Source organism: Aulonocara sp. 'chitande type north' Nkhata Bay, linkage group LG23 (assembly GCF_057382095.1).
Source record: "Aulonocara sp. 'chitande type north' Nkhata Bay isolate Kocher_YH1m ecotype deep benthic linkage group LG23, A_spYH_male_GT1.1, whole genome shotgun sequence".
Classification (NCBI taxonomy): domain Eukaryota; kingdom Metazoa; phylum Chordata; class Actinopteri; order Cichliformes; family Cichlidae; genus Aulonocara; species Aulonocara sp. 'chitande type north' Nkhata Bay.
Genome location: NC_141365.1, coordinates 11,937,327 through 11,954,668, shown reverse-complemented (window position 1 = coordinate 11,954,668; position 17,342 = coordinate 11,937,327). Strand labels below are relative to the sequence as shown.

Genomic DNA, 17,342 nt, shown 5'->3' with positions numbered 1-17,342 from the left:
AGTCTCTGTGGACTCGCAGGACGTGCGACGTCTTTGACAGGACAGAAAAGTCTCTCACTTCTCTATCAGCACTCAGCTATGATTGGAAGATCTGATGTATTGATTAACCTCTCCTCTCCCTGTAGCTAAGCGCCATGCCTCCAAACACCAGCAGCGATTTCAGTTTCTCCAAAAAAGGTCAACTGATCATGAGCGTCGATCCAGTCGGTGGCCCGGCCTCACCCACGCTATCCGCGACCTCCTCCATCCTCACCAATGGCTCGTTTCCGCCCAAACGTCAGACTCCGCCCACACCTGACCTCCAGAAGTGGATTCTTGATGCTGCCAAGGTGGGTGGAGCCAAGACGCTCACACACAATCTCACAAATGAACTCAACATGATATCAAACCGCTCAACTGATTGTGTGTGTGTGTGTGTGTGTGTGTGTGTGTGCACGCACACACTTGCGTGCAGGGACGTCTCACTGACGTGGTCAGATTGACTCGTCCTCTGACTGGTGGTCTGGGCTTCAGTGTGGTCGGTCTGAATCCAACAGGAAGCAGTAGCCGCGGCGTCTTCATCAAACACGTCCAGCCCGGAGGAATCACTCACAGGTTCAGTGACGCGTGTTTAGTTTGTTCCTATCAGTGAGCAGCAGGTCACCACACCACGCTACACCCATTAATGCAGCAATAAAGCGTCATGTTAAACTTTTATTTTGAAAATATTGGAGCAGAACTGCTATGTGCCATTCCACTTCCTGTTATTCCCATCATACAGCAAGGGGAGCTTTCATCTGGTTTTGTGTGATCGGAGTCGGCCTTTGCACGACAAACATGACGAAAATTAATAGAAAAAATGTTTGAAACATTAAATTTACATGTGTGTGATGTGTGGCTGAATCAGCTGGTGTTACCTGACACAGCGTCTGGCTGTCCAACATGAGCCTGCCAGCATTGCTCAGATGATGTCATGCGACCATCATGTGTGGCTGACATGTTTTGGTAGTTAGAAGTGATTGGGTGCAGACTTTAAAGGCAAAGGCAGTGAAGTTTGCCTTTAAAGTAAGTATGCACCTCTCCAACGGATGTGGTGCTGTGTCTGCAGGGATGGGCGTCTGCAGGAGCGGGACCAGATCCTAGTGATAAACGGCAGTCCTCTGGAGCCGGGCATCAGCCAACAGCACGCGCTCTCCCTCCTGCAGCAGCCTGGAGAGACGGTGGAGCTGGTGGTGGCCAGAGGCCGCCCACCTGACGCATCGTTGCCGCCCACAACACCAATCAACCCGGTAAGGAAACTGTGGCATTTATTCAAAGGTTTAAAAGAGACTGGACTTCTGACGTTCTGTGTCTGGGGCTCTGACGATGTTACAGAGGTGGTTTTCATGTTTTGGCTGATTGTGAGCAGCACAGACTGAATCACAAATGCAGACATTGTTGTTTCCCGTACTCTGATTTATTTGTGGACACGCAGATCTAATGCTCTGTAGAAATGACTTCAGTCGAATTATCGTAAACTATAGCTGACTCCTGACGACAACTCAAGGATTTTCCCATGATGTTTAAATGCTTCAGAAAATAGGGATGCACCAATTGGACGGATTGGCGTCTGCATTTTCGTTCCCTCACAGGGAGCAGGATGGGCTCACACATCAAAGGAGTTTTTCATTTAAACACAAACTACGCTCAGGATGGAAAACTCACATGTCTCGCTTCTGCACTTGTCCAGGGTCAGACTTGTTTGGAAGCTTTTAATAATTAACAGGAGAAAATAACACGAGAGTGAATGATTACAGGAAAGACTCTCACATTGAGCTAAAGGAGACAAAAAATGTATTGATATATGGATTATAATTATACCACCTGCGGCTTTCAAAGCTTGGATGTATTTTTTATCATATCAGGTGTGTGCAGAGTTTAAATGGAGCCTGATGTTGTCATCAGTGTAAAGAGGAGTTCCTGTTGTTTGTGTAACTCCAGAACAGAGGCTGAGCTGTTGTATGGAAGCTGGAAAAGTCACCAGCAAACTGCGCGACCTCGTGGTCTGCAGGAATATAAACACCTCCTGTTCATGTGCGAGTCTGCAGACTCGCCGTTTCTCGCATCCTGACGTCTGAAAGCTGCTCCATGAAGCTCTCTGGCTAAACGATCCAGAGCAGCAATACAGACAGAATGCTGAGACCACAAACCTGGAAGGGACGGCATTTCTGATCCAGGTGTGCGCTTTAAATAAGATCCAGTAAAACAAGCACAGATGGAACTGCGCACACAGTAAAACTTTACTGTCAGCTGTTTGAAGCAAACTCCAAAACAAGTCGTGAAATCAACAGTTTACTCCAAAACGATGTCAGCAGCTTTAAAAAACCCGAACTCAGAGGATGTTCCAACATCAGGGCGACACAAAACCAGACGTCAGCGTTTTTGATTTTTATCGCTCCATATGAAACACGCATACACAGACACAAAGAGACACACACAAACAGGTGTGCACAAACAGCGAGCTGTCACTCATAACTGGAGGTCACTTTGGGACCACGCCTGTGGATCGGAGTGACACTTCCTGTCTGTGGCAAGCTGACTTTGACTCGGTTGATTTTTTTGACCTTAAAGCTGAAAGGAAATCGAGTTAGTGCTCCACCTGCAGCTTCGCTCCTGACAATATGTGTTTAAGTCTGAGTGGAGGCGCGATCGATGAATGTCGACATGGCGGGAGGTGAAGATTGGCAGTGAGGTGGGAGGGAGGGGCCAGAGAAAAATGAGATGATGACGCAGCTATGAATGCCTGCCTTTTTACTCTCTGGACCATGATAAAAGGTCAGAGATCAAACTGTAGGTGACGTTGCACTTGCAGATGGATTTATTTCATGGGTGAAGCTCGCGGCTCCTCGCACTTTGTGTCTGAGTGTCAGAAACATCTCATTTGTTATTTATTGTCTTTTAAAGGTCTTCGTCACAGTCACGTGATGGAGCAGCTCACACGTTTACCTGGAGCTTCAGGTGCCCTCGACTTACTGCATCTTCTCCTGAAGACTGGGGGGCAGGGGTTAGGGTTCAAACTGCTGGCTTCCTATAGCGGAGGCGTTGCTGTTCAGACTTTATATTCATTTTCTAGGATGTTCAGCTAATTGGCCTCAGATCAGTACCTGCAGGTACCTGGGTGATCTGGGGTCATCACATGACCCTTTCAGGTTGTTCTCAGTCTGCCATCTGTAAGAAGTTAGGGTCCACTAGAGCAGCGGTCCCCAACCCCCGGGCCTCGGACCGGTACCGGTCCGTGAGTCGTTTGGTACCGGGCCGCGAGAGTTGAGGCTCAGGTGTGAAATGTGTGGCTTTCAGGGTTTTTATCAGTTTTCAGTAGGGCTGAACGATTATGGAAAATAATCTAATTGCGATTTTTTTTGCCCCAATATTGCGATTGCGATGCGATATGCGATTATTTTTTAAGGTCTTTGTCTTCTGTATTATTAAACAAAGACAAGCAATACATCATATAGTATGGCCAATACTATATTACATTAATTTTAAACTGTTCTTTCCTGGAAGACAGACCTCTGTTATGATGACATGAGGTGATGCATGAATTGATGACTGACATTTTTATTTAACTTCTTCACTCACAACAGTATATTTGAACATACACAATAGTTTATTTTTAGCTTACAAACATCTGAGCATAAAGTGCTGACAAGGAACCCTGGTGTAAACATTAAAATGAAAGTCAGTACAATGTGCAGATTGCAGAAATATACATAAACAAAATCAGTGGCTTTACCACACTCAGTTTTTCGACATCTGTGAACTACTAGACAGTCATTCAATTAAAAAATAATATTAAATAAATAAAACTAATAAATAAAAAATACACACATCTTACTGATCTTTGCAGTCAGTAACATTACACATAAAGTGCAAACATAATAGCAATTGTATAAACACACACACACACGCCTTTAAAATTTAAAGGCGTGAAATTGGACGGTCTAGTTCTGATTAGCGTCACCGCTGTCTCGGTGGAGTTTAATAAACTCGGCCGTCTGCTTCTTGCTATCTAAAATATAACCAGACACTGGTGTAAATTCTCGACTGTCTCATACTTCTGTTTAATAAGTTTTCTGTTTGACGTTTAGTCAGCTGTGTGAAAACCAAGGAGGAACCCACCCGGGGGATTAATAAAGTTTTATTTTATCTAATCTAATAACTTTAATCTCAGCCAAACCGATTTACTCACGAACAAACAAAACACTGAAAAAAGCCCAACAATAACATTTTTAGGTTGTCTAAGTGACTTATATATTACGTTTAACCCGAGCAGCGAAACTCCGCGGTGATCTGAAAATGATGTGCCGGGAGTTGTGCCGTTCTCGGCCGCATCAGTAACCCTCGAGCTCCCGGCTAGCTGTCGAGCTGGTGGGTAGCAGACGCCTCTGAAAACGTCGAAGCACTTTTGCAAATATGGGATATCTTGATAAACCGAGCAGATATTTGATGTTTACACAACTACTTTCTCGCCTGAAAATATGTTAAAAGTTTATTTTGTGACCCAGAAAGATTAGTATGAGTAATTTTAAAACTTAGTAGCGGCCGCCATTGCTGGAAACGGGAGTTTGGCTGGGCCGCGCTATGAATTCTGGGATATGGTAGTAATTTGGACAGCCTTCGGCACGTCGCTGTGACGTAATCGGTCTACAAATGCGGCCTCAGGAGGATGCAGCCCATGAATTTGGACATGTCCAGAGTATAATCGCAGCCTTTGCGGTTAGAAAATTGCACTTGATCATGTCGCGATATTATCGCAAATGCGATATATCGTTCAGCCCTAGTTTTCAGCGTTATTTTGTTATAGTTTTTATCGTTAACTCGGTTTTCCTGGGTCTTTTCACGTGTGTTATGAATAAATCTTATTTTTTCGGTACCGGTACTAGTTTTATTTTGTTGTATTTATCCGCGACACCTTAAAGGCCGGTCCATGAAAATATTGTCGGGCATAAACTGGTCTGTGGTGCAAAAAAGGTTGGGGACCGCTACACTAGAGCACCTCTGGCTGCAGTGTCCTCGCCTGTCAGGATTTCTCTGTGTGATCTGCTCCAGTACAGCAGACTGAACGTTAGCTCAGGCTCAAAGCTACGCACTGATCTGCTCCTGGAGCCAGAAGAGCTCATAAAGTTCCCTGGAATAGGTTCAGCTGCAGGAATGGAGAGAGTCATCCGTTTGTCCAGAATCAGAACTCCTCATCTGTCCATCCGTGCTAGACACAGGACAGAGGAGTGGCTTCGATAATGATCAGTGAGTGTGTTCAGGGATTATTGTGTTGCCGGAGGAGCAGCTGTGCATTAGAAACATGAAGTGAGAGCTGGCTCAGATTCATTCATTCGGGAACAAACCAGGATAACTAGCACCGGAGAGCAGTTGTGTTTTTTTCCACGAGATCACCCAGGTCTGGTCTTAAGGTGTGAGTCTCACCTGCCAGCAAAACCCGGTGTGTGGATGTGACGGAGGGTCATGGTGATTGTTGTATTTTGCCGGCAGCCAACGCCTCACTGCTCCACAGATCAGTTTTTCTCTCTTTTGATGGTGAAGCCCAGAGAGTTCCCAGAGAAGTTTAGCAACTTCCTGTGGGTAACTTCTGCTGAAGTTAGGCTCGGCCAGTCTTAAAGGCCCTTCCAGGTTTCTTTAACTGCACAATCTGTTATTTTTTTTTTATCCCTGTGCTTTCTGCTTTTCAACAGTTTTAGCACAGCCATAAATTACCACTGAACTCCTGAGTGCGTTCGCCGTCACGGCGTCCTAATCGATGGTGGGATAATACTCACTAAATAGACAGAAGCAGTAAAAGCTGCGTGACTGGCTGATTTATGGCGTTCTTTATGGCAGGCTTTATAGTGCAGAATTTCCTGGCGGTGGCGGACGGATTCCAGCAGAAATGAGTTTTGACGCCAGTGCAGCACGTCGCCTGTGATGGCAGGTCAGAGACACCTGAAGCTGCCCAGCAGAGCTCACTAACTGATGGTTAGCCGGGCCAGGAGAACGGCCTTAAAGCCCAGTGCAGCGCTGTGTTTTTATGCCCACAGCTCCATTAAACGTGACCTCAATAGAAGCAGCACATGAATAAAACAAAAGCGGGCATCCGAGGCCCTCAGCATGGCTCGGATCCAGCAAAGCGTGAGGAGGAGGGTACCAAACAAGGGGGACAGTGTAATTCTGCGTGATAATGACCCGACAATAGAGCGGAGCAGAGTGATTACAGCTCGGGCTAACCTGTGCTCCGCGCCTCGCATTAACAGTCCGGCCCCACTCGGTCCGACACCTCGTTTTTCTTCCTGAAATCTTCTCGGCTTATTTAAATGTCAGAGTTCGCACACGTTTTAACGTCCTCCTGTACTCAGCTCAGTAACCGTGTGAGAGCAGAGTGAGGAGGAGGCTTTTAATAGTTTTTATTTATCACTTAACTTCAGCCAGAGTGCAGCAGAGATGAGAGAGACGCTTAAATCAGATCAGTGTTTGCTGTGAGCACAGAGGCCCTGAAACCGTCAGGCTCTCAGGTAAAAGTGAAGGTGTTTCTGCTCCTCTCAGAGTGTGCAGCAGGTCCTCTGCATCAGGGTTAAACTAACTTTACCACACCCTGCTCAGTGCCCAGGAGGAGGCGGCATCAGGGGTCCAGAAAGGTTGGAGATGTTTGACAGTCAGTGGGAACCTGAGAAGCTCAGTCTGATGCCGGCTGTCACGTCTCATCAGATGGGGTTGAAACACTGAGGTACCTCAAAGCATCAGGATGTCTCATTATAACTAAAAGGTGCAGAAAAAGGTCTAAGGGTGGAGGAATGCTGTGAGGAACATAAGAGAGCTTCATTAAAACCACATCGTCTCCTGAACACAGAGCGTCCAACACATCGAGCTTTATCTCCAGCGTCCTGGGACCAGCTGAGGAGGAGGAGGTCGGTTTCATTATACTGAGGAAGGCCTCGTCTATCAGATGGAAACTGTAATAAGAGTGCAGCCACTTCATAAATGCTGCCCGTGCGTGTTAGCAGCAGCCTCTGCAGCCTCTCATTGATCAGTAGCTGCTATCAGGCAGGAGGAAGTGCTCTCAGCTGGTAATTACCTGCTTCACTCTAATGACCTTTCACCTTGGGACAGATAACCAGGCGGCGGCTTGGCTGCAGACTGAGAAACATGAAGATAAACTCACGGAGCTGCTTTTAAAAGATGCAGCTGCAGCTTTGAGAGGGCTGATCGGGTCAAATCGCTCTGCCCGCACTGCAGCTTCAGAAGAATGACATCTGTTAACTCAGGGCTGCAGTTTTATTTTCAGCTGTCACTGAAATTCCTGAAAAACTACCAGCTGATGGACGACGAGCAAAAGATGAACCGTAGACGTTTGGTGTGGACGAGCTGGAGGAGCACAGCACTCATGGTATAACTTTGATCAACAAGCTGCAATGAGAACATGGTTTTCTTTTTACTGTAACATTAAACTTGAACAGAAATATGGCTCTCCTCTCTTTAGGCAGAACACATAAATGTTAACATCAGCGTGTGATGTGGGTCCTCTGTGCCCGACGGGATCCACCCACATTGCCACAGAGTCAGTCTGTCACTGACAAAATGTTGCTGTGCATGTCAACACCAGTGTTTATTCTGGCAGGGCGGGGAACCACTTCTAGATCATGAACCAGGAACCTCTTCTAGATCTGGAACCAGTGGAAAAGTCTTGTGATGGCAAAGTAAAACCTGCAGTTCAAAGAGGGCGGAAGAAAAATGTGCACAGTCTAAAATAATAATCTTTATTTATAAATGTAGTTTGAGTAGAAAGTAAACACAGTAAAAACATTCTCTTTTTTCACTGATTATTAATTTGATCTGGTCTTTTTGATTTGTTTGTAAAAGAAGCTTTGATACACTAGAGCTTCTAGTTAAATAAAGTTTAAAGCAGGACTCGTGTATATTGATGCTTTAGCTTTGTCTGCTGACTGGTTCTGGTTCTGAGGATCTCGCTGAACTTTCTGTGCTCCGCTCAGTAACCCCGTGTCTGTGCTGCAGGATCAGTGGGACCACGTGGAGGAGATCGAGCTGGTCAATGATGGATCTGGTCTTGGTTTCGGCATCGTGGGCGGGAAGACGTCCGGAGTGGTGGTCAGGACGCTGATACGAAACGGTGTGGCCGACAGGGTGAGTTTAGACTTTAAAATATAAGAAATACATCTGTGTGAAGAGAATCACTGGGATTGTTAAAGCTCAGAGCTGGTCTTCAGCCTCATGTTCTGGGAGTCTGTGTGTAATCACACTGCGTGCTCTCATGAGCGTTAAATCCCAACGGCGAGAAATGTCAGAGCGCTGAAGCTTATGTTTACGACCAGTTTTACCCCAGAGTAGACCGAATACTGGGGTGTGTTGATCTCATCTGTGTGCTTTCCACCAATCAGGATGGGCGCCTCCGCACAGGTGACCACATCCTTCGAATCGGGGCAACACCTACCAGCGGCCTCACCAGCGACCAGGTAGTCCAGGTGCTGCAGGGGTGCGGGAGCCGCGTGAACATGCTCATCGCCAGAGACCCCCAAGGTCAACAAGCAGCAGCACCTCCTCCCCCACCACCTCCTGTCTCTGCCCCCGTTTCCTCTTTACCACCCCAAACCCCCAAGCTGCCTCCCCAGAACCCGCCCCAGCGCCGTTTCAGCAAGGCGGTGAGTTCATACGAACTTACAAGCACATGGTGACTCTGAGCCAAAACATGTAAGCTCACTGTGTGTGTGTGTGTGTGTGTGTGTGTGTGTGTGTGTGTGTGTGTGTGCGTGTGTGTTTGGTTTCAGCCCAATCTGGAAGGATACGAGATCCATGAGGTTACTCTCTCCAAGATGGAAGGACAGAGCCTCGGCATCTCCATCGTCGGCTACAACCCTCTGACCAGCCAAGGTGAGAGAGAAATCACTGTGCTGTCCCAGAAGGACGTCACACATCACACGGAGCTCTGTCACATGAGGCTCTCTGACCGTCAGCCTTCAGTCCAAGTCTAGACCAACTGAAACTTTCAAAACTTTTACTATGAAATCTTCTTTCAGTTGTTTGTGTGTGAATATTTGTGGTGGATTTGAATCCAGGACTTTCCTGCTGTGAGGTAATAGCACTAACTCTCTCTCTCTCTGTTTGTCTCTCACTCCATTCAGATGCAGTCGGTGTGTTTGTCAAACACGTGGTTCCCGGCAGCGCAGCGGATCAGAGTGGGAACATCCAAGTCCAAGACCGACTGATCGCTGTAAGAAAGCTACTGTTTTATTATAAGTGAACCCGGTTTGTGTTCTGCTGTGCTGTGGGGGTGCTTCAGGAGGATGGGTTTCTGACCACAGTGAGCGCTTGGTTTGCTTTGCCAGCAGTCAGTTATTCATGTTGGGCACGTGTTGGATTTTGAACCATTTCTGTTCTTGATCTTTAAAGACAGAGTTTGTGGGAGGTATCGGGTTTGGCGGTCTCAGCTTGGGGTCTCTGTTTGTGACTCCCAACTTGCTGTGGGTCGGGGAGTTTAAGTATTTAGATTGCACGCTTAGTTCTAAGAAGAGTTTGAAAAAGACGAGTGCTTAGATTTAGCACTCAACGAGCGTCTGTTCTCGTCAGACATGAATGTTTTTGGTAAGTACATAGAAAACTGAAGGGTCACTGGGTCTTGTTGAAGAATGAGGGGAGGTGGGGGAGGAGAATGACAGACTGGTGGTGTCAGCAGTGATGGTGATGTTGTGGAGATGAATGCTGGGCGTATAGGTGAAGCTGTTGATTTACTGGGTGGTCTACATTCGTGCACTCATCCATGGCTGTGAGCGCCGCATCCACACGGAAAGAATGAAGCTGAGGATACGAGCAGCAGGAATGAGCTCCTTCTTGTTTGGGCTTCAGGGGGCAGGTGTGCATGGATGGATTCTTGCACGGATGAAGCGTGAGCCAAAGTAAAACATGACCTTGAGTAAATGTTTGCCGGATAAGTTTCCTGCCATGCCGCATATGGTGGCTGGTTATTGATTAGTTATGTGATGCTATAAAAGGTTGTAATTGTTGAAGTTGCACAGCTCCTCTGAGGAAAGTGGTTCTGGAGGCTTCTGCAGAAAAACTGAGGCACATTCAGGCTAATAAAAATCAAAAATCTTTCATTGTTTGAGCCGTCTGCCACTTCCCTGGTTCCCCATCATTTCAGCTGATTCTTGAATGTGGTCTGGATCGGCTTCGGTTTGGTCGGTTGCACTCATGTTATCTTGTTCTTTCTCCTCCTCTGTCTGTCTGTCACAGCTGGACGGCGTCAGTCTGCACGGTCTGACCAACCAGGAGGTTCAGGAGGTGATGAAGCAGACGGGTCAGACTGTCATTCTCACTCTGGTCAGGAAGAAAGTCAGAGCTCTGGAGAGATCGTTGGATAAAGGTAGATAAATGTTTTAATCCAGTTTTGTCTGCCAGTCTGTGTTTCCTGAGTACTGTCCTGTGCGATTAAATGATGGCGTCAGTACTTTGACCGCACTCTGGTTAAGTCTGTGTGCGTCACAGTGGTTGTCTGATTCTGTGGGAGGGTGTAGGTCAGGGGACCCACAGAGTCCTTAAATGAGCACCTTGACTGTGCACAGAGCCGGCGACAGCGTCCCGTTAGACACCGGCCTGCAGATCACGCTGACTCGGCACACAACGAGGAGGCGGAAATTGAAGCCCGAGTACGCTTCTGTGAGAACGATAAACTGACTTTTGACGTCACCGGGATGTGTGCGGGGCTGGACACAGCTCTGACTGCATGGTGCTGAAACAGTAATGTGCTCCAGCGGGAGAAGTTAACTCTGTGCTAAACTTATCGCAGCTTTTCTTCCTCCCTCCTATGCCTCTATCCTCTCACCCAGATTAAGATGACAAATTTGTTTACAACTCGGTGTAATTTCCCCAAACTCTGCTGCAGGAGGCTGCGATTTGTCCTTCACGCCGTCCACAGAGATTAATTTGCCCGCTTCTGGGTCATTTTTTTGTCTTGCGGTCGGCCAGCGGCCCGCACTGGTCAGCCTCCAGGTCGGAGAGAAGCAGGTGATTTTTTTAAAAAAGAGGAGGAGTGCGAGGCTCTTATCTCCTCCAGACGTCTTTTCATTTCATTACCGAGGAAGCACAGAGGAGGAAATCGGCTCAGGTTTTAACTCGTTATAATCTGGTTGTTTCTATGGCTCTCTTATCTGCTCTGAGTTATGAAGAGAGTCCGACGGGAAAGTGAGCTTAAATAAATACTCATCAGTCAGGAGGTCAAAGGTCAGAGTGAGCTGAGGGCTCCTGGGTGATCTGCTCTGTGTTTAGATAGATGGACTTATAGGACCACTGTCAGCATCCCACAGAGATTCGATGAATAAATTACAGACAACAAAACTCTGAAAGACTTTCAGATAAATACAAAATTCTATTAAACGGCACATTTATTCATTTAGGGGCAGCATGGTGGTTAGCACTGTTGCTGCACAGCAAAAAGGTCCTGAATTCAATTCCACCATCCGGCTGGCGTCTTTCTGTGTGGAGTTTGCATGTTCTCCCCATGTTTGCATGGGTTCCCTCCGGGTACTCCGGCTTCCTCCCACCGTCCAAAGACATGCAGCTTGTGGAGATAGGTTAATTGATTAATCCAAATTGCCCATAGGTGTGAATGTGAGTGTGAATGGTTGTCTGTCTCTATGTGTTAGCCCTTTGACAGACTGGTGATCTGTCCAGGGTGTACCCCGCCCCTTGCCCTATGACAGTTGGGATAGGCTCCAGCACCCCCCGCAACCCTGAAAAGGATAAGTGGAAGCAAATGGATGGATGGATTTATTCATTTACTCCATCCACCTATCAGAGAGGCCACGACCTTAAACCTTAAATTATCCACAATGATCAAACAGTTTTTTTTATCACACTGTAAACATGTTTATTTGTGCTGTGATGTTTAAAAATGGGGATCTATGGGGACTGACTCACTGCTGGGGCCTCAGCTTCAGTTCTGTGATTGGTTGATGCTTCTGTGCCGTCAATAGACACCCACCCCCAGACCTGATCCACAGTCCTTATTGAGGCCTCTCTCAGCCACGCTGGTACCAGCTCAGTGCTGTCAGTGCTCCTAAAATCTCATGTTTATCAGTGACATCAGTCACATCTTTGTCCTAAAATAACAAATTCTTACTTCGTGTGTGTGTGCGTGCGCGTGCGTGCGTGCGTGTTTGTGTGTGTGCGTGCGTGCGTGCGTGCGTGCGTGTGTGTGCGTGTGTGTCTGTCAGTGGAGAGAGAGCCTTCTCGAGTTTCTCTCAGGTCATCGGAGGTCAAAGCTCACTTGTCTGGGTTTGGATCCACGATGTTGAAGCAGGAATCAACAGACCTAAACTCAGCACAGCTAAACAGGGGTGAGAGACACACACACATACACACGGTTGTGCTTGTCATTCAATCATGAAGCAGCAGATCTATGTGGTCTTCAGGGACAAATGTCTCCGGTCTGTCAGGACTAAAGACCCAAAAAAACCGGGGGGCTTGAAGACCCTAGGGGTTTCTTGATGAAAGTGCAAGAAATTGATAATGAAAGCTGAAGAAAGGAATGATGGAGGTGAAAGTGCAGAAAAACAGATTTAATGTTAGACGACCTTTGCCTGACAGACCTACATCATCATCACCTTCCTCCAGGTGGAGATTGATTTTATTAACACTTCACGTCTGTTTGCATGTTCCGTGGCTTTGGGTGGATCAAAGATCCAGAAAGGAATGGCAGTGTGGTTCAGTTCGATCTGAACCGAGGCGCCTCAGCATGGACTTATTATCTGCTCAAATCTGAGACCTGCGTGTGAAAGGTTCTGATGGTGCACACTCGGACAAAGCTTCATCTCCTGCTATATAGCGCCTACCTCAAGAAATATACGCCCGTAGCAGCCGACGGGAACACTTCCTCCCTCCAAACCACACCTGCTATCTTAAACCTGATAACAGATTCTCGTTTCAGGAGTTACAGGAAGTCTAGATTTCTCTGATTTTTCTCTGGGCGCTACCCTCCTCTTTGGATCACACGCTTATAAATAAAGGTTCATTCATCGTCAGCTGCCCACATACGTCATCCACAAGTTCCTCCTCCTCTGTGGTGTCACAAGAAAGCCCACTGCTGTTCTTCTTCTTCTCTCGTACACAGATGCAGGCATCAGTCCACGTTTCTTTAAACTCTAAGCACAGCATACAGGTGTGTTTAGAGTCTACTTCTGCTTCAGGCAAAGTCACTGAAACGCTGTAAAAAACAGGATTGTGTTGGAATTGTTATCTGTGTAACTGAAAACCTCAGATCAGCTCCTTTCTTCATTATCGCAGACAGATGACGTCTTTAATACTTGATATTTATTATGAATAAATAAGAGGTAAGTGTGTTTAATGATGCTGATCAGGCAGTTAAAAGCCTTCTCTCTGAAAGCCTCTAAAGATGTGTGATGCAGGCCTCTAACGGCTCTCCACACTGAATTATTTCCTCTCTTTTTATTCCTCATTAGCTTTGCTAAGTGGCCAAAACGCCACGCTAACACTTAGCACGCCGCTTGGCTGCTCCCGGCCGACAGATGTAAAGTGTCCAAGCTGTCTGACAGCCTCGCAGCGATGTATTGCCCCGTTTATTCAGCCAAACGCTGCAGATTAATTGCTGTGTGAAGGCCGGGGTTAGCAATGCTAATTTAATCAGAGGCTGTTGTTGTAGGGCTGCCAGAGCTGCCTCAGAGCGCTTTGACATGCGAACGGATTGGTGGGAACATGGAGGTGTTTTTGTGCAGCTCAGCAGCGGCACCGTCCTCCCAGAAATTAGGTGCCGGCACTCTGTAATCTGCTGCGACTGTCACCGCTGTATGACGCTCAGCTGCTTACTTTACACTTTATTTACGCGTTGAATTCCAATGAGCTGCACAACAAGCCGGCTCAGCGTATCCATGAACAGTCACACATGACCGGCTCGCACATGGTCAGTGCAAGGGTCACGCTCATGTCAGGTCACCTGCCCATTCATTCGCCCATTTACTCATCTGTCCGTCCACCCATCCATCCACCTATCTTCCAATTCATCCAGCCATCTCTCAATCTGTCCATTCGTCCCTTCATCTGCCCATTCTTCCATCCATCCTCCAGCCCATCCATCTGCCTATTCATCCATCCATCCACACACCCATCCATCCATCAGCCCATCAACACATCAATCCATCTATCCCCTGTTAATCCAGCCATCCATCCATTCATCCCTTCTTCTGCCCATTCTTCCATCCATCCCTCATTCATCCAGCCATCCATCCATATGACTTAAATGATCAGAGCTACTGTGCTATGATGTGGTAAAGACTTCCTGTGTCAGAAGGTGGTCTGGAGTCAATAGCCACCCACATCCATTTGCCCCAGGTCGTCACTGGACGACCTCTGCATCAGCTGATAGAGGAGTCTAAACAGTCTGTTCGAACAGAGCGATTCTCTCTCAGTGGTCCACTGAGCTCTGACCATCTCAGTGAAACTATCACAGTGTTCTTCTGCCCAAGTGCTACAGTACTCTCACACTATACTATTTGTTTGCAGCACTTTAACACTTTTTGAAGCTGATGAGAAAACTGTTGTTTTAAGTGTGTGTGTGTGTGTGTGTGTGTGTGTGTGTGTGTGTGTGTGTGTGTGTGTGTGTGTGTGTGTGTGTGTGTGTGTGTGTGTGTGTGTGTGTGTGTGTGTGTGTGTGTGTGTGTCAACAGAGGCAGAACTAAGGGCTAAGTGGGAGCAGGCTCTTGGACCGAATTATCAAGTCCTGGTGAGACAAGACATTCAAAATTATTAAAAGCTTCACAGTGTTGCTGAGATCCAGGACTCAGTCAGTGTGTGTGTTTTATCAGATGGTGAATTTGGATCCCGTGATCGAAGACGATGAAGAGCTGCAGAAGTCATCGAAGCTGCTGCCTGTCCACACTCTGCGTCTTGGGGTCGAGTTGGACTCCTTTGATGGTCATCACTACATCTCGTCGGTGGCGCCCGGAGGCCCCGTCGACAGACACGGAGTCCTGAGACCTGAAGACGAGCTGCTGGAGGTAAGATTACAAGCTGAAAGTCATCGTCAGCTTCATTGTCTCACAGACCGTACCATCAAAGTCGCCCTCTGCTGGACATCAGACAAACTGCAGCTGTGTGACTGTGAGATGTAATCATGTTTTGTTCTTGTGTAGGTGAACGACGTTCAGCTGTACGGAAAGTCTCGCAGAGAAGTGGTGTCGTTCCTCAAAGAGGTGCCTCCTCCGTTCACTCTGGTCTGCTGCCGACACCCGATCGCCGACCTAGAACCAGAATCCGAATCTGAACCAGAACCAGTACTACGACTACAACCGAAAGCAGGACCAGCCAGACAGTCGCAGCGGGGTGTGGAGGAGGTGAGAACAGGGCTGTTTATGGTGCCGTGGGATGGCATTTGTAGTAACAACTACTTTATAAGCAGTTATGATCGTAAAGATGAAAAGCATCATTGTTTGGTTTGAAATGCTGCTGGAGCTCTGAGAATAACCGTGTGCTGTCTGTCAGATCGAGATGAAGCTGTCATCGATGCTCTGCAGTCAGACGCTCCTGAGAGATGATAGCAGTGGCAGACAGGTAACCTCTGCAACCACACACACGCACACACACAAATGATAAATGGACTGGTTGTTCTTACAGCGCTTTTCTACTCTGCTTAAGCACTCAAAATGATTCATTCTACCGTCCACGCACACACACACTTTTTGTATGCTTAAGTGCTTAAGTGATGGATGCATCAGAGAGCAACTTGGAGTTGATATCTTGTCCAAGGATGTCTGGCATGCAGAGCAAAGCAGCCAGGGATCGAATTGCCAACCTTCCTTCTCTACCTCCTGAAGAGGAGGGTTGCAAGAAGGATCACGAACCCTGGTGCAGTGTATTTGTTATATGGACAGGTTCACTTCCTGCTGTCACTCTGTAGAGTATGAATTAAACCCAGACAGCTCCATCCTGAGTTCATTCCTGAACATTTCTTAAAACACTTCTCCATGACAGGAAGTGTTCAATGAAACAATCAAGCACCCGGCCTCTAATACCTGAGCTAGCAGCGTTAGCTTCCTAAACTGCTGATCACGCAGAGCGATCGCTCGGAGAATATGAAGTTTACTTTAGGACAGACCTCCTCAGTGCCGGGCTCGTTGACCTTTCCTGCTCAGGTTTATGGGTCAGGAGGCAGAGCAGGTCTAACGTGTCCTTGGGCGCATCCATGTGTGTGAATGTGAACTGGTGAACGGAGAGTGTTGCACAAAGCACTTTGAGTGCTCGGGTAGAGTTGGAGGTCTTTAAGGACCAGCCCATTTATCACTTATTACGTGTGAATGTCCTGAAACATGTCCTCGCTGAGCGCGCTTTAACTGCCGTTTAAATGTTTCTGTGTCAGGAGCAGGTCTCACCTGTAGAGGTGGTGCTGAGGGAGGAGCAGACCCACTACACCCAGGATGAGGAAGAAGAAGAGGAGGGAGATGAGGAGGATGAGGACGGAGAGCTTGCTCTGTGGTCTTCGGACATTCAGGTGTTGGAGCTGCAGAAAGAGCGAGACAAAGGCCTCGGCTTCAGCATCCTTGACTACCAGGTAAGAGTGGCAGCTCTGACAGCCGATCGTACGGCCCAGGAGACCACGTCAGACTGGCCTCCCAAAGTCTGAAAAGGTTTCACCTAACAGGTGTCTGTGTGCACATCCGACTTTCTTTAGCTGGACGGCAGGTTTTGCTACCGTCCAGCTGCTAGCATTTCCTCACGTTTTGCTCTGCTCGTTTCTAGTTTCACGTCGCACTGGTAGACTGCAGCTGTTTGTGTGAAGCCGGCGGTAACGTTAGCAATTCTGAAAGTGGTGTCCAGAACCAGCTTCCATCTTTAATTTTGCTCTGTGGCTGTGAACCATGTCAACGTCTCACTGAAAACGTTGTTTAAGGGGCATGTGACCAATTTAAAGGAATTTTGATAACACCTCCGAAGTATCTGGACACATGCTGGACTGAGGTCGGACAGGTCGGGTGAGGTACACCTGCGGAATCTCAGAGCCTCAGGTGGACAAGGGTACCTTGACACTTCAAAAATTCTAGGATGGAAGGAAAACCCCAGAGCTCAGGCAGCTCCGAGTCCAGACAAACAGCTGTCTTACAGGAAGGTGCCACTGGTACTCATGTGTTTCCCATCTCCTCACAGGACAGCGTAAACGGAGCGAAGCTGAAATGTTTTAAAGTGAATCTCATCTCAGAGGTTTTAGATTCATCGCTGTCTCTGGAGTAAATTTGGGAAACTCTGGTGTGTCTGCTGTCTTTATCTTCTCCAAACCTGCTTCAGTGCTTTATCTTTAGGCGCAGCTTCACCTCTAAGACCTC

At 47.4% G+C, this 17,342-nt stretch overlaps 1 protein-coding gene across 7 annotated transcripts in view; it reads left to right on the top strand.

Annotated features, from left to right (window-relative positions):
* Positions 1-17,342, top strand: part of patj (PATJ crumbs cell polarity complex component) — an 85,368-nt gene that overhangs the window by 5,942 nt on the left and 62,084 nt on the right. For all 7 annotated transcript variants that reach the window (XM_086283855.1, XM_086283854.1, XM_086283857.1 and 4 more), the window contains exons 4-17: positions 126-329; positions 455-594; positions 1,088-1,268; positions 8,017-8,145; positions 8,400-8,660; positions 8,787-8,889; positions 9,141-9,229; positions 10,249-10,378; positions 12,228-12,350; positions 14,694-14,749; positions 14,832-15,023; positions 15,159-15,359; positions 15,508-15,576; positions 16,382-16,573. In XM_086283855.1, the coding sequence (XP_086139981.1) occupies positions 126-329; positions 455-594; positions 1,088-1,268; positions 8,017-8,145; positions 8,400-8,660; positions 8,787-8,889; positions 9,141-9,229; positions 10,249-10,378; positions 12,228-12,350; positions 14,694-14,749; positions 14,832-15,023; positions 15,159-15,359; positions 15,508-15,576; positions 16,382-16,573 (2,070 nt within the window). The remainder of the gene's footprint in view (positions 1-125; positions 330-454; positions 595-1,087; positions 1,269-8,016; positions 8,146-8,399; positions 8,661-8,786; positions 8,890-9,140; positions 9,230-10,248; positions 10,379-12,227; positions 12,351-14,693; positions 14,750-14,831; positions 15,024-15,158; positions 15,360-15,507; positions 15,577-16,381; positions 16,574-17,342) is intronic.